At 51.2% G+C, this 19,938-nt stretch overlaps 1 protein-coding gene across 1 annotated transcript in view; it reads right to left on the bottom strand.

Annotated features, from left to right (window-relative positions):
* Positions 1-19,938, bottom strand: part of LOC140390329 (uncharacterized) — a 103,022-nt gene that overhangs the window by 19,412 nt on the left and 63,672 nt on the right. Inside the window, exon 6 of the mRNA XM_072475394.1 lies at positions 1,669-1,785. Coding sequence (XP_072331495.1) covers positions 1,669-1,785 — 117 coding nt within the window. The remainder of the gene's footprint in view (positions 1-1,668; positions 1,786-19,938) is intronic.

Raw genomic sequence — 19,938 nt, forward strand, 5'->3', positions numbered from 1 at the left:
TGGCTTCAGGTCATACAGTCTGGAATAAAAGGATTGGCTGATCCTCAGGATGTCAGACTGCGATGACTTTACAGAGCCATCTTCTTCCTTCAGGCTGCTGATCACAGAGGTCTCTGTGCACCTTTTGGAAGAAGAAGCGTGAGCACTTTTCGTCCTGCTCCACGGAGCGGACTCTGGAACGGAAGATAACCTTGGAGGCCTCCGAGGTGTAGAGCGAGGCTTGCTGGCTCTTCACCTCTTGGAGATCCTCCTTGACATCAACCCCCATCGACTGCAGCTGGAGCAAATTCTGCATACATTAATGGAGCCTGGACATGGCCTCTCGCCCCTCTCTCGCCTTTTGAATGCCTTTGAGGATGAAAAACCTTTGGCTGTTCCCCTTGATTGCTTCTCACCAGAGATGTGGAGACTCAAGAGGGGTTTCACGGTTCTCCAACCTTTGTAATCCCGTTTAAGTTCCTCGAGGTTCTCTGGAGTCAACAGTTTTACATTCAGTTTCCATGTCCCCCTGCCCGCCCACTGGTTTTCCTGCAGGTGGCAGTCGGCCAGTAGGAGGCAGTGGTCAGAGAAGAACACCGGCTTAACGACGGTGGACCTGACCGTGAAAGCACGGGACACAAAGAAGAAGTCTATCCTGGAGCAGAGACCCACAGAAGTGCCGTTCCATCTGGTCCCCATTTGTGGAGACCAAGGTCTCCAAGGCAAATGAGCTTGATCCCACGCCTTGGTAACTCGGGAATCTGCACATTACAGTGAGACTAGCTATCTTGCTCTAATATGCAGATGTGCCGAAAAGTGATCCCTCCCACAATAGGTGGGATTTACATTGCAGGGGTGGACAATGGTGCAGTGGTTAGCACTGCTGCCACACGGCAACGAGGACCTGGTTTCAATCCCGGCCTTGGGACATTGTGTGCAGTTTGCACATTCTCCCCGTGTCTATGTGGGCCTCACCCCCACAACCCAAAAGATGTGCAGGGTAGGTGGATTGGCCATGCTAAATTGCCCCTTAATTGGAAAAAAAATGAATTGGGGACTCTAACTTTATAAAAATAAAAAATACGATTTACATTGCAACGTCTCTCAAGAGATAGCGTTAAATCTCACAAGGTGTTGCGACCCGGGTAGATCTCGGGAGCAGCGTCTCCCGGCTTCTATGGGCCGTGCTGCTGTGACGAGCTGCTTTTCCTTTTGGGTGCATGGCCGTTCGATCGCGCCCACAATCTACTGAGGAATCATAACGCGAGTGAGCGAAAACTGCCAGGAGTGGGTGTTTAACCCACACTCTCCCTTCACAGCCAGATCAGGGAAACCCCAGACTTAATCAGCTCTTTCTTTATTGTTAACTTGAAGTGAAAACCACACGACAAATTTTTTAAAAGTTGGATAATTGGGATAAAATGTTGCGCTTATAGGGCAGGGGAATGTGCCTAGGTAGGGCACTCGTTTTGGAGGGTCGGTGCAGACTCGATGGGCCGAACGGCCTCCTTATGCACTGTAGGAATTCTATGATAATTGCACTTTGCAGGGCAAAGGGATGGGGTGAAGTTGATTTGTCTCTTAATTTCGATTCAGTAAGCAGAATATTTGTTTAAAAATCACTTAGAGGAAACTATAAATTAATATTCATGTGCATTCTTAATGTTTATTAGATCTATTGACACATACCTTGACGCAACGGTTCCTTTGAGCAGCAAAGAAGCATTAATCCCAGCAAAGATACTGGAGAAAGCACCAATCCTGCGATGGCTGCAACAATGATTATGATCTGCTCTGGTGGAATGCCTAATGAAAAGAGCACATAATTAACAGCACAGCACACATGGAACCTCAGAACATGACATTAAAGCGATCAATTGTCGCAACCCAATATTTCACGGATGGCCTTCGGAAAAGGAAATCTGCCTCCCCCTACCTCAGTCTGGCCTGGCCTACATCGAGCCATACAAAGGTTTATGGTGCGATAAAAGGCCATTCTGCCCATTATGTTTGCACTGGCCAGAAAAAGAGAAAAAAGAAATGAACCACTCATTTTAATCTTAAGACCATTTTCAGCTCCTGGTCCGTAAACGTGCAGGCTTCAGATGCAGATTCAGGTACTTTATAAATGTACTTTATAAATGAATCGAGTATTTCAGCCTCAAGCACCAACTTAGGTGGTGAATTCCAGGTGCCCTCCACCCTCTGGGTGAAAAGATTTTTCCACATGTCCCCTCTAATCCTTCTACCAATCTGTGCCACCTGATACTTAACCCCTCGGGAAAGCCGGGGCGGGATTCTGCAGGAATCGGCGGGGCGGGTAACTCCGGCGCAAAGGAGTGGCGTGAATCACTCCGGCGTCGGGCTGCCCCAAAAGGTGAGGAATCCTCCGCACCTTCAGGGGCTAGGCCGGCGCCGGAGTGATTTGCGCCGCACCGGCAGGCGGGGAAGGGGCTTGGCGCCACGCCAACCGGTGCCGAAGGGTTTCCGCCAGCCAGCGCAAGTTGGCGCATGCACAGGAGCGGCAGCATGTGCTGGCGTCATCCCAGCACATGCGCAGAGGGGGGGGTCATCTGCGCATCGGCCATGGCGGAGGACCACAGTGGCCGACGCGGAAGAATAGGTTGCCCCACGGCACAGGCCCGCCCGCGGATCGGTGGGCCCCAATCACGGGTCAGGCCACCGTGGGGGCACTTCCCAGGGCCAGATCCCCCCCCCCCCCCGTGTCCCCCCGAGGACCCCGGAGGCCGCCCGCGCCGCCAGGTCCCGCCGGTAAGTACCTACTCTAATTTACGCCGGCGGGACGGGCTGAAAACGGGCGCCCACTCGTCCCATCGCGGGCCGGAGAATCGCCGGGGGGGCCGCTGCCGGCGGCCGCCAACCGGCGCAATTCCCGCCCCGGCCAAATCCCCTGCGCCGGAGAATTCGGCAGCCGGCGGGGGCGGGATTCACGCCGCCTCCCCCAGCGATTCTCCGACCCGGCGGGGGGGGGTCAGAGAATCCCGCCCCAGATCTTTCCTGTCTAGGCTCCTCAGTTTTGTACACCACAATGAGGCCGCTCCTTAACTTCTGCCGTTCTGAGGAAAACAATCCGAGTCTGTGCACTCTCTCTTCGTAGCTGCAATTTTCAAACCCTGGCAACATTCTTATCAATCTCCTCTGCACTCTCTCCAGAGAAATTATGTCCTTCCTGTAATATGGTGACGAGAACTGTACACAAAATCCCAGCTGCGGCCTAACCAGCATTTTGTACAGTTCCATTATTACATGCCTGCTTTTGTATTCAGTACCTCAACCAATAAAGGAAACCATTTATAAGCTTTATTGATCACCTTGTCGATTGGTCCTGCCATCTTCATGGACCTGTGGACATGCACTCAAAGGTCTCTCACTTCCTCTACCCCTCTCAGACTGACCACCATGTAGTTTTCTGGCCTGTCCCCTGCACCTATTTTACATAATGGTGCAATGTTTGTAGACCTCCAGTCTTCTGGTATCTCGTCTGTCTGTGAATATTGGAAAATGATCCTCGGAGCATTTGCTATTTCCTCCCTATTTCCTTCAATGGCCTGGGATATAATTCATCTGGTTCTGGTGATTTATTCACCTACAAGGATGCCAGTTACTCCAGTACTTCCCCTCTCTCTGTGCCTGCAGTATCTAATATTTTGCAATCCTCCTCTTTAACTAGAATTTCTGAATCATCCCTCTCCTTAGGGAACACAGAGACAAAATACTCATTGAGAACCCTGCCCACATCTTCTGAATCAACACACAAGTACATCTCTGATAGGCCTTGCCTTTCCCTTAGTTATTCTCCTGCTCTTCACGTATTGGTAAAACATCTTCAAATTTAACTTGATTTTACGTGCCAATCTTTTTTCATCTCCTCTCTTTGTTTTTCTAATTTCAATTTTTTCTTCATCCCATGCACTTTCTATACTCTGAGGCTTTCTACAGTATTAAGTCTTTCGTGACTGTCATAAGCTTTTTTTTCTGCTTTTAACTTGGCCTGTATTCTTCTGGATGACCGAGAAGCTCTAGATTTGGCAGTCTGCTTTCTGTGCCCTCAGCTCAATGGCTTTATTTACCATGCTCCTTGCATTTACATATACACCTATTAACACCACTGTGGTAATACCAGGTATTGCAGTACCTGAGAGGTGGATGCCCATTGGCTAGACCTAGGAGTCTACCATTGGCTAACATACATAGCTCCGCCCTGAGAGGCGGGGTATAAGAACCCATGCCGTCCCAGCAGCCTTCACTTTCTGTATCGAAGCTGCTGGGTACAGTCCTAGCTGATTAAAGCCGATTAGTATGACACTCCTTGTCTCACGAGTAATTGCTTGTCTTTCAGAACCACTCATTAATCCTCTATCTCCCATTCCCTGCTCTGAATTTGCCCTCAGCTTTCCTTCCCTCTGCTAAACTAGCTTAAACCCCGACAACAGCACCAGCAAATTTCCCTGTGGGATATTCGTCCCAGTTCTGTTCAGGTTATAGAGTCAGGAGTTTTTACAGCACAGAAAGAGGTCTTTCGGCCCATCAAATCCACGCCAGCACCGATTAACCCGAAACCCATTGTCCAGCACTTGGCCGGTAGCCTTGTAAGCTATGGCATTTTAAGCGCTTATCTAAATACTTCTTAAATATTGTGAGAGTGGTTCTTGCCTCTATCGCCCTTTCAGGCAGTGCATCCCAGATTCCCAGCGCCCTCTGGGTGGAAAGGCTTTTCCTCACATCGTCTATAAATCTCTGCCAATTACCTTAAATCTATTGACCCCCTCCACTAAGGGGAAAAGCTCCTTCCTAATCACCCTGCCGATGCCCCTCTTAATTTTATACACTTCAATCAGGTCCCTGCTCAGCCTTCTCTGCTCCAAGGAAAACAACCCCACCCTTTCCAGTCTCTCTTGATCGCTGAAATATTCCAGCCCAAACAACATCCTGGTGAATCTCCTCTGCACTCTCTCCAGTGCAATCAGTTCCCTCCTATCGAGTGGCAACCAGAACTGTACACAGTACTCTAGCTGTGGCCGATCCAGCATTTTATACTGCTCCATCATAACCTCCCTACTCTTAAGTGCTTTGGTTAATAAGTATCCAAAATTCCTTTTTAGCCACATTATCACCCTGTGCTGCTGTCTTCAGGAATCTATGAACATGCACACCAAGGTCCCTCGGATCCTCTGTACTTCCGAGAGTCCTGGCATTCATTGTATATTTTCTTGCCTAGTTAGTCCTCCCAAAATACAGACTATCCATCTTGCATTGGTCCCGCCTTCCCCATAACTGGTCCCAATACCTCAGAAATCTGAAGCCCACCCTCCTACACCAGGTTCCCAGCCACACGGTGCAGATACACACACACTGATGGACACACAGCGGGACCAATCAACACATACAACACCGCAGCCAATCACCAGTTAGAGCACACTCACTATAAAGACAGGGGGCATCAGAGTTCCCGCTCATTTGAGATGCAGCCTCCTAGTAGGACAGAGCTTACAGCTTGCAGCACAGATCTTCACCATGTTCTGAGTGCATAGACTGGTTAGGACAAGGCATAGGTCTTTAGTTTAATCTAACATTGTGTTAACCCACAGTGAAAGTATGTTCAACAGTTTTCGGCATTGGGGCAGTGCTCCTGCAACGTCATGTGGCCTCATCATGGGCCCCCGTTGCATATGCGTCATGCGCCATGACCCCCACGGAACAGCGCTATGTGCAGATAGAAAAGGAGTGCCTGGGCCTTCTGACCGGTGTCGTCAAGTTTCACGATTATGTGTACGGCCTTCCTCAATTCACCGTTGAGACCGACCATCGCCCGCTGGTCAATAAAATACAGAAAGACTTGAACGACATGATGCCTCGCCTCCAGCGTATTCTTCTCAAGCTCCGGCGATACGACTTCCAGCTGGTATACATCCCAGGCAAAGACCTCATCATTGCCGACGCTCTCTCCAGGGCAGTCAACACTCCGTCTGACCCAGCGGGATTTTTCTGCCAGGTTGGCGCCCATGTGGCCTTTGTGGCCTCCAATCTACCTGCCACGGATAAACGCCTCGTCCAAATTCGCCACGAGGCAGCGGCTGACCCCTTGCTACAGCGTGTCATGCGCCACCTAACAGACAGGTGGCTCAAGGGCCAATGCCTACAACGTCAGAGATGATCTGGCGGTAGTAGCTGGTGTTCTCCTCAAACTGGACCGCATTGTCATCCCGCACAGCATGCGCCAGCTCGTCTTGGAACAGTTACACGGGGGCCATCTTGGCGTGGAAAAGTGCTGCCGACGGACCCGAGAGGCAATGTACTGGCCCGGCATCAATGACGACATCGCCAACACAGTGCTCAACTGCCCCACTTGTCAACGCTTCCAGCCGGCCCAACCACGTGAGACCCTACAGCCCATGAATTGGTCACATCCCCTTGGACCAAGTGGGCATCGACCTGTTCCACCTGCTGAGCAGGGACTATGTCCTGATTGTAGACTACTTTTCAAACTACCCGGAGGTGGTACGTTTACACGACATCACATCGTCTGCAGTCATCCGTGCCTGTAAGGATACCTTTGCTCGACACGGCATCCCACTCACTGTGATGTCGGACAATGGCCCCTGCTTTGCGAGCCAGGAATGGTCCAACTTTGCCAGGAGGTACAATTTTGCCCATGTGACATCCAGTCCCCTGTACCCACAATCCAACGGCAAAGCGGAGAAGGGCGTCCACATAGTCAAACGGCTCCTCTGCAAGGCTGCCGCTGCTGGGTCCAATTTCTACCTCGCCTTGCTGACCTATCGCTCGGCCCCACTGTCCACTGGCCTGTCATCAGCCCAGCTGCTCATGGGTCGCACCCTGAGGACGATGGTGCCGTCCATTCACCCCAGAAATCGACCACGTTTCGGTCCTTCGCCGGATGCAGATGTCTCGTGACAGCACAAGGCGGCTCATGACTCCCGTGCAGCTGATCTCCCTGCTCTGGCTCCAGATGACAACGTCCGCATCCATCTTCCGGATGGTGGCTGGTCTGCAACCGCTGTTGTCCTTCGGCAGGTGGCCCCCCCGCTCGTTCCTGGTTCGTCCACCGGATGGCTCCATTCTGCGCCGCAATCGACGTGCCCTTCGTCTTGTTCTGCGCTCGCTACGTGATCCTCCACCATTGCCACGCCCTCCTGTTGATCCTAGCCTGGACTATGCAGAGATTCCGGTCACTATGCATCCTCCTCACTCTGACACAGTCCAGCCCGCTCCTCAGCCGGCGGCTCCCGACCCACCCTTGAGGCGGTGAACCAGAATTCGTCGCCCACCTCAGAGACTTAATTTGTGAACTTTGTGGACTCATGGACTTTCTGATTTGTTCTGTTCTTCTGTTTAATCGTTCAAGTGGTTTGTATATAGTGTTCATCTCATTATTCTTGTGACACACTGTTTTTCTGCACCAGGCACCTTCCCATGTAAATAGCTTAGTCTTCATGTACATAGTCCTGTACATATTTCGCACACACGTAGTCAGGAACATTCACCATACATTATTTATTGCCACGCAGGTACATATTTTATAAAAGGGGGTATGTCATAATATACACCAGTATATCATGGTGCAGACACACACTGATGGACACACAGTGGGACCATTCAACACACACAACACCGCAGCCAATCACCAGCTAGAGCACACGCACAGGGGGCATCAGAGTTCCCGCTCATTCGAGTTGCAGCTAGCTAGGAGGACAGAGCTCACAGCCTGCAACACATTCACCATGTGCTGAGTGCATCGACTGGTTAGGACAAGGCAAAGGTCTTTAGTTAAAGCTAGTATCGTATTAACCCACAGTCTGAGTATGTTTAAACAGTTAATGATTCAATAAAATAGTGTTTCACTATTTCAAGTGTTGGTGACCTGTATGTGATCCAGAACACCCAACACATCAGCCGGTGCTTCTGATAAGTTCCCTTTGGTTCCAATACTAAGTTCCAAATATCTGGAAGCAGAAAATATAATCATAGAATCATAGAATTTACAGTGTAGAAGGAGGCCATTCGGCCCATCGAGTCTGCACCAGCTCTTGGAAAGAGCACCCTACTCAAGCCCCACCATTTCCCTGTAGCCCAGTAACCCCATCTAACCTTTTTTTAAATAAATTTAGAGTACCCAATTATTTTTTTTCCAATTAAGGGGCAATTTAGTGTGGCAAATCCACCTAACCTGCGCCTCTTTGGGTTGTGGGGGTGAAACCCACGCAGACACGGGGAGAATGTGCAAACTCCACACGGACAGAGACCCAGGGCCGGGATACGAACCTGTGTCATCAGCGTCGCAGTCCCAGCGCTATCCACTACGCCACATGTCGCCCCTAACCCCATCTAACCTAAGGGCAATTTAGCATGGCCAATCCACCTATCCACGCACACACGGGGAGGACGTGCAGACTCCGCACAGAGAGCGACCCATAATGAATGGCTCGAATATAGAAGGCTGGAGCGATTAGTTGACAGGATGTGGATGTTGCAGTCTTCATTCTTTGACAAAGAGTCATCCAGGCTTGAAACGTCAACTCCGGTCTCTCTCCACAGAAGCTGTCACAACTGAGGCTGCCCAGCTTTATTTTTTACGCAGAGGGTGGTGAGTGCCCGGAACGTGTTGCCAGGGGAGGTGATGGACACAAGATACATTAACGGCGTTCAAAAGGCATCTTGACAAATACATGGATAGGATGAGTATATCGGGAATATGGCACAAGGAAGTGCTGAGGATTTTGGTCAAGGTTTGTATCTTGACCAGTCCAGGCTTGGAGGGCCGAAGGGTATTGTTCTTTGTTCTTTATACGGCCTACGAGCACTGAAATTCGTTTGTGATGGTTCTCAATTGTGTGGTATGCAGAACTTGTTTTTGGACCGACAGCAGCAGCCTATTTGTGGAAAATCAAAGTAACCACTGCATAGCTGCAGTGAAACAACTTTGCTCAAATTTCTAAAATACTATGCTTTTCTACGGTTATTTGAGATGCACATGGCCCTGTTCAGGGAGAATTGGGTAGGTGTATGGACCAATAGTTAATCAGCTTCCTGTTTTACACTGTGCCCCAAATTCTTTTCCATTTTGAAGTGCGGAAATGATCATTGGGTGGGTCCAAAATGGGCAGCAGACGCTCGTGATGCTGCCCAACATCAATTTTACCACTAATTTCGATCTGATTTGTGCTTTCTGGACATGCCTAAGCTAGAAATTTCCCAGACATTTCTTTCTTCAATGCGGCTTGTGTTCCATTGTTGAGAGAATGGTCGCGATTCTTCCAAACAAAATCAATGTCCCTGAGCGAGTGCGTTTAGCTGCGTGTTTCCCGATGCTCGCAATACTGAGAAACAAATGGCTATTCAACACGACTCGCGTCCAACACCCATGCCCGGTAACCACAGCCCGATCGTGCACGTGCAAAAAATGCCCACTTGGCACCTTGACAGTGCAAACCTGGCACCCCAGCAGTGCCCATGCCAGCTGTCAATGGCACCCGGGCACCGTGGCAGCAGTGCCAGGGTGGCACTCATGTGGCACTGCCCGGGTGCCAGGCTGGAACTACCAGGGAGCCCCGGTGGCACCGGCAGTGCCAGGGCAGGGCACCCTGTCCAAAGGGCATGCAGTTGGGAGCCTCTGGGAGACCCCCACGAGTGCCGTCTGGTCCCTGTCTCGACCAGTACAAACGGTGCTCACCCGATGTTTCCGAGGTGAAGGGATTGAATCCCAAAGCATCAAGTATCTCAGGAATCTGCACTTTCGAGGCTTACTGCCTCGCTTCAATATGCAGATTTGCCCAAAAAAGTGATGCCGCCCATTGTGGGCGGGATTCACATTGCAACGTCTCGCGGGATCGCGTTGAATCTCGCCAGGCGTTCCTAGCCGGGTGGATCTCGGGCAGCCTCTGCTGGGTTTCATGCTGAAGGGGAATGAGAGGCTCCCAGGAAGCCCGATTGCTTTTTGGAGGGCTGGCAAAGGGGTATTTTCGCTCCACGAGAAATGGGAAATGTTGGAAATGCTCCACGCATCATGAAACCCAGATCTCGGGCAGCTTCAGCTGGGTTTCATGATGTGAAAATGAATTTCGAAAAGAAAGCTGAGGTGGCAAGAAAGCATAAACAGCTCGCTGAGCCACGGAGAAACACAAAGCGGGATTTTCCAGTCGTTCCCCGCGGCAGGATCTGCAGGTTGGGCCGAGGGTGTGAACAATGGGAAACCACATTCACAGTGGCAGGATCAGCAGGTTCCCCCCCCCCTACCAGACAATGGCGTGCCAGCTCCACCACCGTATAACACGCCATGGGGGAGGAGGACGTGGCAGAACCTCCCACTCACAATGTCAAAGCAATAATTGATAACTTTTTTAAAAGAGTAAGTACGTCTAGAGATTTTATTGCTAAGGAGGAGCTCAGGATGGTTTTGAAGGGGGCAGGATCCTCCCCACCCTGTCAATCACTCCAGCTGCCCCAGCTTTCAGTCTTGCTTCCAACTGCTGCCAGCCTAGTCAGCCATCTTGACTCCTGGAGATCTTTAGTGGACCGTCAACTGCGCAGGAGGGCAACAGCCTGACCAAGGTCAGACTATATTGTCATGATATGCGGACACACACATAATGATATACAAACAAGCAGCTAATGGACACAGAGAACAGGACATGACCAATAAGCAGGCAGGACACTCAGGGGCGGGATCTGACTATAAAAGACACGAGGCACTCACACTCTGCCTCTTTCCACTGATGAACATCTGGAGCGTCAGTCAAGGGTGTTGTTACAATCTCACACCCCCACCAAGTGGCTAAGAGCTAGTCTGGTTCAGTCAGACAGAGTAACCACACTAAGTTAGCAGAGAGTCAAACTCACAGAGAACTGTGTTAACTGTGCAATTAATTCAATAAACCTGATAGAACTAACTTCAAGGTCTGGGGTATCTTTCTGATCTAAGTTGCATCCAGTTGCAGCCAGTGTTAGACCAGTGTACCTAACACGACTAATATAACCCAGAATGCACCCTGGCTGTCAAAACAAATGGCTGCTAGGATTTGGGCTCTCACGTCAGAAACCCAGAGCAAAGTGTCCACTGTGTACATGGGCATAAACACATTGAGGCATGAGGGAGTCACTTGAGATAGGGGTGATGTTGGTTGAATCCAGGCACCCCCTAGGCCTGCACCCTGATGTTTAGCATTATGTACACGCTCTGAGCCTGAGCCCTGAGCCCATGCCGCTCTGTTCCTGCATCCCTTTTGAATTCTACCCTTTGTTTTACATCACCCCTCACCCCTCTGTTCTTGTGAACAAAATTAATCACTTTACACTTCTTTACTTTAAATTTCATTTCCCGTTTCACCAGTGTTTTAGAAATTTTACACTATAACCCTCACATTTCACAATACACCCCAGCTTCATGTAATTTGCAAGTTTTGAAATAGTGTGCCAAACTAATACGAATCAAGAGCAGCAGAGGAACTCCATTACGAAACGTCCTCCATTCCAAAGAACAGCCTTTACCACGACTCTTGTTTTCTCTTCACTCCGGCAATTTCCTATTCATGCTGCCACTGGCCCATTTATTCCTTGAGCTATGACTTTGCTCACGAGTTTGTTGTGTGACACTTTATCAAATGCCGATTGGAAGTTCATATACACGACATCAACTACATTGCCTTCATCTAGCCTCTCTGTTACCTTGTCAAAAAACTCCAGCAAGGAGTTTGCGTGGGTTTCGTCCCCACAACCCAAAGGTCTGCAGGGTGGGTGGATTGGCCACGCTAAATTGCCCCTTAATTGGAAAAAAATGAATTGGGCACCCTTAATTTTTTTTTTCAACTCCAGCAAGTTATTTATTTATTTATTTTAAAAATAAATTTAGAGGATGACTTCCGGGTGCGGCTATGCAGAGCTAGGTCGCATATTCGGCAGCTCCTGCTTGGAACGGACTTTTGGGCTCGTTACAGGGCCCCCACGGCATTTGTTTGCCATTTCCCGGTGTGGGAAAAAGGCTGCAGCATTCCCCCGACAGTGTCCCCCAGGAAGGGTATGTCTCTTGGTTCCCAGACACGGCAGAAACAGTAAAAGATTTGGCTGCAACTGCAGGATAAACAGGGCCTCTTCCAGCATGCAGGCGGGGGAAGGGCAAGCTTAAAGCTGCAAACTGACCTGAGGGCCTGTATCAAAGGTGAATTCTAGCAGCAGAGGGAACAACTGTGAAAAGATCTCATCAAGGCCACTGAAGGGACTTCCGGTTGCGGTGATGCCTAGCTAGCCGCACGCTTCGGCGGCTCCAGCTCCGACGGACCTTCGGGCTCTTTTAAGAGCCCCAACGGGGAATTTTTCGACGACGCAACCCGGTGTGGGGTGTGTGAGAAGGGAGTCCCCCCCAAACGAAGGAGGAAAAAACCGACGGCGGCGGCTGCAGCGCGAGGAATCGTCGACCAAAGGGTCAGAAAGAGAGAAGTGCAAGATGGCGGCGGAGAAAGCGCAGGCGACATGGGGGCCTGAGCAGGATGAAATCGTGAGACGGTGCGTGGAGCTGCTGAAGAGGGAGGTGCTGACCCCGATGCTACAGGCAATTGAGGGGCTCAAGGAGACATTAAAGACCCAGGAGACTGAGCTCCGCGTGGTGGAGCAGAAGGTGACAGATATTGAGGACGAGATCCTGGGTCTGGCGGTTAAGACTCAGACGCACGAGGCACTTCATAAAAAGTGTACTGAAAGGATCGAGGCCCTAGAAAACGGAGCGCGAAGGAAGAACCTTCGGATACTAGGTCTCCCTGAGGGTGTGGAAGGAGTGGACTGTGGAGCGTACGCAAGTACGATGCTGAGCTCACTGATGGGTGCTGAGGCCCCTGCGGGCCCCATGGAGGTGGAGTGGGCAAATCGGATTCCGGCGAGAAGACCAAAAGCGGGAGAACCACCGAGGGCGATAATCGTGCGATTTTACCGCCTTAAGGTCAGAGAAGAGGTCCCGAGATGGGCTAAAAAGGTGCGGAGTAGCAGATGGGAGAATGCTGTGGTACGGATATACCAGGATTGGAGTGCGGAGGTGGCGAGAAGGAGGGCGAGCTTCAACCGAGCCAAAGAGGTGTTGCATAAAAGGAAGGTGAAGTTTGGGATGCTGCAGCCAGCAAGACTATGGGTCACGTATCAGGAGAGACACTATTATTTCGAGACGGCGGAGGAAGCATGGTCCTTCATCAAAGAAGAGAAATTGGACCGGAACTGAGGGACTGATGCTGCAGGAAATGTTATTGTTATTGTTTTTGTTAATGTTAAGGTGGAAGTTAATTGAGAAGTAAACAGGGAAGGGGGGAGACATTGGGGAAATGTAGGCGCCGGTGAGGGGGGAAAGACGGGACATAGTCGGAGAATGGGGAAGGAGAGGGGGAGGGGAAAGGGAGCTGCGCCATAAGAGGCGGGTCAGGTAAAGGGATGTTCCCGCGCCAGAAAGAATAAGGCGGGAAGACAGGCGCAAGGCGGATGGGAGTTCCCCCACACGGGGGGGGGGGGGGGGGGTCGAGGAGTGAGCAGGAGTAGCCGGGGTCAGTTGAAGTCAGCTGACTTACGGAAGTGATATGGGGGGAGCAGCCATGCTAGATAGGGATTGCTGCTGGGTTGCTGCTGCGGAAATCCAAAAGGAAATGGCTAAAGAGTGGGCGGGCGGGGATGGTGTGCGACGCTGGGGGAGCGAGCGGGAGAGCGGAGGCGGGATATGGGACTGGCCTAGAGAAGGTAATGGCTAGTCGACATGGGAGGGGGGCAGGTATCCCCCTAGTGAGGCTGATCACGTGGAACGTGAGAGGCCTGAACGGACCGATAAAAAGGGCCCGAGTGCTCGCGCATTTGAAAGGACTAAGGGCAGACGTGGTTATGCTCCAAGAGACGCACCTAAAGGTGGCGGACCAAGTTAGGCTAAGGAAAGGATGGGTGGGACAGGTGTTCCACTCAGGACTGGACGCAAAGAACAGAGGGGTGGCCATTTTGGTGGGGAAACGGGTAGCATTTGAAGCAAAGAACATCGTAGCAGATAGCGGAGGTAGATATGTAATGGTGGGTGATAGTCTGGAGGGAATGGAGGTCGTGTTGGTTAATGTGTATGCCCCAAATTGGGACGATGCGGGATTCATGAGACGGATGCTGGGGCGTATACCGGACCTGGAGGCAGGAAACTTGATTTTAGGAGGGGACTTTAATACGGTGCTGGACCCGGGGCTAGGTAGATCCAGCTCAAGGACCGGAAGAAGGTCGGCAGCGGCCAAGGTACTTAAGGGGTTTATGGACCAAATGGGGGGAGTGGATCCATGGCGATTTCTTAGACCTAGGGCGAGGGAGTTTTCCTTCTTCTCCCATGTCCATAAAGTGTACTCCCGGATAGATTTTTTTGTGTTGGGAAGGTCGTTGATCTCTAGGGTGGAAGAAGCTGAGTACTCAGCCATAGCGGTTTCGGATCATGCCCCACATTGGGTGGACCTGGAAGTAGGAGAGGACAGGGAGCAGAGAACACTCTGGCGATTAAATGTGGGACTGATGGCGGATGAGGGAGTGTGTGCAAGAGTGCGGGGGTGTATTGAGAGATACCTGGAGGTCAATGACGACGGCGAGGTCCCTGTGGGAGTGGTCTGGGAAGCATTAAAAGCGGTGGTCAGAGGAGAGCTGATCTCTATTGGGGCCCACAAAAGGAAAACAGAGGCCAAGAAAAGGGAAAGATTACTGGGGGAGATTTTAAGGGTGGACAGGGAATTTGCAGAGACCCCGGAGGAGGAATTGTACAGGGAGAGGAGACGACTCCAGGCGGAGTTTGACCTTCTGACCACCAGAAAGGCGGAGGTACTGTGGAGGAAGGCACAGGGGAGGAGATATGAATATGGGGAAAAGGCTAGTCGCCTGTTGGCACATCAATTGTGAAAGAGGGCAGCAGCGAGGAAGATAGGAGGAATTAGAGACGAAAGGGGAGACACGGTGCAAAGGGCAGGAAAGATAAATGAGGTGTTGAAGACCTTCTATGAGGAACTGTATAGGTCTCAACCCCCCAGAGGGCGAGGAGGGGATGCGGCAGTTCCTGGACCAATTGTGGTTCCCGAAAGTGGAGGAGCAGGCGGTGGCAGGCCTGGGGGCGCCGATTGAGGTGGACGAGGTTATTAAGGGACTGGGAAGCATGCAAGCAGGGAAGGCCCCGGGGCCAGATGGGTTCCCGGTGGAATATTACAGAAAATATGTGGACTTGTTGGCCCCGTTGATGGCGAGGACGTTCAATGAGGCCAGGGAAGGGGGGGACTCTACCCCCGACGATGTCAGAGGCGACGATATCGCTAATTTTGAAGAGGGACAAAGATCCGTTGCAGTGCGGGTCCTATAGACCTATTTCACTATTGAACGTGGACGCCAAATTGCTGGCAAAGGTACTGGCATCGAGGATAGAGGACTGTGTCCCGGGGGTGGTGCACGAAGACCAGACAGGGTTCGTAAAAGGGAGACAACTGAATGTTAACGTGCGACGACTATTAGGGGTGATAATGATGCCCCCAGTGGAGGGGAGGCAGAGATAGTGGCGGCAATGGACGCAGAGAAGGCATTTGATAGGGTGGAGTGGGAGTATTTATGGGAAGTGTTAAGGAGGTTTGGGTTTGGGAACGGGTTTATTAGCTGGGTTAGACTTCTTTATGGGGCTCCAACGGCAAGCATAGTTACAGGTCGACATAGATCGGAGTATTTCCGATTATATAGGGGAACAAGACAGGGATGCCCGCTGTCTCCATTGTTGTTCGCGATGGCAATTGAACCTCTGGCCATGGCGTTGAGAGACTCCAGGAAATGGAGAGGGGTGATTAAAGGGGGAGAAGAACACCGAGTCTCGTTATACGCGGATGACCTGTTGTTATACGTGTCGGACCCAGCGGGGGGGATGATAGAAGTTATGCGAATTTTGAGGGGGTTCGGGAAATTCTCGGGGTATAGGCTAAACATGGGGAAGAGTGAATTATTTGTGATACATCCAGGGGACCAGAGTAGAGAGATAGAAGGCTTACCACTAAGGAAAGTGGAAAGAAACTTCCGATACCTGGGGATTCAGATCGCTAGGAGCTGGGGAACCTTGCACAGACTTAATCTGACACGGCTGGCAGAACAAATGGAGGAGGACTTCAAGAGGTGGGACATGCAGCCTCTATCGCTGGCGGGCAGGGTGCAAGCAATTAAGATGATGGTCCTCCCGAGGTTCTTATTTGTATTTCAATGTCTCCCTATACTAATCACCAAGACCTTTTTTAATAAAATAGATAGGAGCATCACGAACTTCGTGTGGGCAGGGAAAGTTCCGAGAGTAAGGAGGGGGTTCCTTCAGCGTAGTAGGCACAGAGGAGGACTGGCACTTCCGAACTTGGGTGATTACTATTGGGCCGCCAATGTGGCAATGATACGTAGATGGATGATGGAGGGTGAGGGAGCGGCGTGGAAAAGACTGGAGAGAAAGTCCTGTAAAGGGACGAGTTTAGAGGCGCTGGTGACGGCGCCGCTACCGTTCTCACCTAAAAAGTTTACCACGAACCCGGTGGTGGCGGCAACACTGAATATCTGGGGACAGTGGAGGCGACAGAGAGGGGTGCGGGGAGCCCTGGTGGGGTCCCCTATCAGGAACAACCATAGGTTCGCCCCAGGAAGAATGGATGGAGGATTTCAGAGCTGGTACCAGTTGGGAATTAGGAAAGTGGGAGATTTATTTATAGATGGGACTTTTGCGAGCTTGGGAGCATTGGAGGAAAAGTATAAGTTGCCCAGGGGAAATTTCTTGCGATATATGCAGGTGAGGGCGTTTACTAGACAACAGGTGAGGGAATTTCCGTTGCTCCCGACACAGGGGATACAGGACAGGGTGCTTTCAGGGGTGTGGGTCGGAGAGGGCAAGGTGTCAGAGATTTATAGAGAGATGAGGGAAGAGGGGGAGGAGTCGGTGGGCGAACTAAAAGGAAAGTGGGAAGAAGAATTAGGGGAGGAGATAGAGGCGGGTATGTGGGCTGATGCCCTAAGCAGGGTAAATTCCTCTTCCTCATGCGCCAGGCTTAGCCTGATTCAATTTAAGGTGCTACATAGAGCACACATAACGGGGGCAAGATTGAGCAGGTTCTTTGGAGTGGAGGACAAATGTGGGAGGTGTGGCGGGAGCCCGGCAAACCACGCACATATGTTTTGGGCGTGCCCGGCACTGGAAGGGTATTGGAAGGGAGTGACGGGAGTGATTTTGCAGGTGGTGAAGGCCCGGGTCAAACCAGGCTGGGGGTTAGCTCTATTTGGAGTTGCGGAAGAGCCGGGAGTGCAGGAGGCGAAAGAGGCCGATGTCATGGCCTTTGCGTCCCTAGTAGCCCGGTGCAGGATCCTACTCATGTGGAAGGAGGCGAAACCCCCCGGACTGGAGGCCTGGGTAAATGATATGGCGGGGTTCATTAAACTGGAGCAGATAAAGTTTGCCCTGAGAGGATCGGCTCAAGGGTTCACCAGGCGGTGGCAGCCATTTCTCGACTACCTAGGGGAACGTTAGAGGGAAGATAGATGACCAGCAGCAGCAACCCAGGGGGAGGGGGGGGGAGGGTGGTTTAGTTTAGTTTAGGTCAATAGACAATGGGGTTTTGTTACCTGTGTATTGTTAAAAATTTGTTTTGTTATTGTTTCGTTTGCTTTGTAAGAGGGAAAAATTGTTGTTTGGAAAAAATTTTCAATAAAATATATTTTTAAAAAATAAAAAAATAAAAAAATAAATTTAGAGTACCCAATTCATTTTTTTCCAATCAAGGGGCAATTTAGCGTGGCCAATCCACCTACCCTGCACGTCTTTGGGTTGTGGGGGCGAAACCCACGCAAACACGGGGAGAATGCGCAAACTCCACACGGACAGTGACCCAGAGCCGGGATCGAACCTGGGACCTCGGCGCTGTGAGGCAGCAGTGCTAACCCATTGCGCCACCGTGCTTCCCCTCCAGCAAGTTATTAAACATGATTTGTCCTTCATAAATCCATGCTGGCTTTTCATAATTAACTCGCATTTTCCCAAGTCTCTATTAATTTTGTACCAAATTATAATTTCTAAAAGTGCCCACACCATTGAGGTTATATCCACTGGCTTATACTTTTTTTAAAAAATATTTTTATTAAGGTATTTGCAAAATTTTTATAACAATAACATTGACATGGTAAAAATAAACATTTCCCCACCCGACCCAATCTTCACACACCTCAACCATCAAACACCTATCTGCACCCCACCCCCCCTTCAAAATGCTGCTTCTGCTGACATTTTTAGTTTTCCCCGAGAAAGTCGAGGAACGGCTGCCACCTCCGAGCGAACCCCAGCATTGACCCTCTTAAGGCAAACTTTATTTTCTCGAGGCTGAGAAACCCAGCCATGTCGTTAACCCAAGTCTCTACACTCGGGGGCTTCGAGTCCCTCCACATTAATAAAATCCATCTCCAGGCTACTAGGGAGGCAAAGGCCAGGACGTCGGCCTCTTTCGCCCCCTGAGCTCCCGGATCTTCTGACACTCCAAAGATCGCTACCTCTGGACTCGGCACCACCCGTGCTTTGAGTACCGTGGACATTGCCTTTGCAAACCTCTGTCAAAACGCTCTAAGCTTCGGGCATGCCCAGAACATGTGGACATGGTTGCTGGGGTTCCCACGCACCTGTTAGGTTTCTACTTAACCTCTTTTCTGAACAAACCTGCAACCTTGCAGCTGTCTAGTCCTCTCTCACTGTATTAAAGGAGGTTCAGAAAATTATGGCCAGCACCTCCGTAATTCCCATCCTTAATTCCCTCAGTATTCTTGGATGCATCTCATCCGGTCCCTGTTATTTATCAGCTTTAAGTACAGCCAGCCTATCTAGTACTTCCTCATTATTAATTTTAAACCCAACAAATGTCTCAATTAATTCCACTTCCACCACAAATTGGACAACAGTCTAGAATCTTTACTCAGTTAACAGATCGCAGCCGTAGCAGGAGGTTAAGATGCAATAGTAGGTCTTAGTGCCTTAGTTATGCGGGGGGGGGGGGGAGGGAGAATCAGTCAGTCTTCTGGTCACTGTTGAATGAGCCACAGTGGAACAGAAGTGGCCATAACATCATCCATCCCAAAATATCAAACAAATACTCACTGTCAAGGCTGGACTCAGTATGAGTCAGCATTCTCAGGACAGAGGAGGAGATCAAATAAAGGAAATGAACGGGGCGATTCTCCCAAATGGAGCCCAAGTGTTCACGCCATCGTGAACGCCGTCGCGTTTCACGACAACGCGAAACGGGATTGGGTCGACCGATTCTGTCCCTCACACGCCGCTCCAGCCTCCGTTCCCGGCACCAAATGGGCGCCGCGCCGACCCGCGCACGCGTGGGGGACGTCTTTAGCGTGCCGGCCTTGACTCAACATGGCGTCGGTGTTCAGGGGCCAGCCACGCAGGGAAGTAGGCCCCGGGGGGTGGGGGGGGGACTCCGGGCCGCCGATCTGCGGGCCCCAATCGCGGGCAGACCCCATCGGAGGGCCCCTCGGGGATGGAGCGCCCCTCCACCGCCCCACAGGCCGCCCCCCTGACCGTTCGCGCAGAGTTCCCACCGGCAGCGACCAGGGGTGAACGGCGCCGGCGGGACTCTGTCGTATCCGCGCAGCGGCTCGGCCCATCCGGGCCGGAGAATTGGCGGCCCCGCCAATTCCAGCGGCCGGCACCACACCAAACGTGCCGGCGCAAATGGCACCGATTCTCCCCACCTCGGGGCATCACGGCGTGGTGGCTGCGAGTCTCCTGCTCGGTGCGGGGCTCAGAGAATCGCCCCCGAAGCGCAGGATTTTGTGGTTGGTGTGGTTTCCCACCGTGCCACTGAAAAGGTTCGCAGGGAACATATTCCCTATCATCACAGAAGTCCCACAGTTATATGACACATCATTTAATGCATGGGTATTCAT

The sequence above is a fragment of the Scyliorhinus torazame genome, chromosome 14 (genome assembly GCF_047496885.1).
Source record: "Scyliorhinus torazame isolate Kashiwa2021f chromosome 14, sScyTor2.1, whole genome shotgun sequence".
Classification (NCBI taxonomy): Eukaryota; Metazoa; Chordata; class Chondrichthyes; order Carcharhiniformes; family Scyliorhinidae; genus Scyliorhinus; species Scyliorhinus torazame.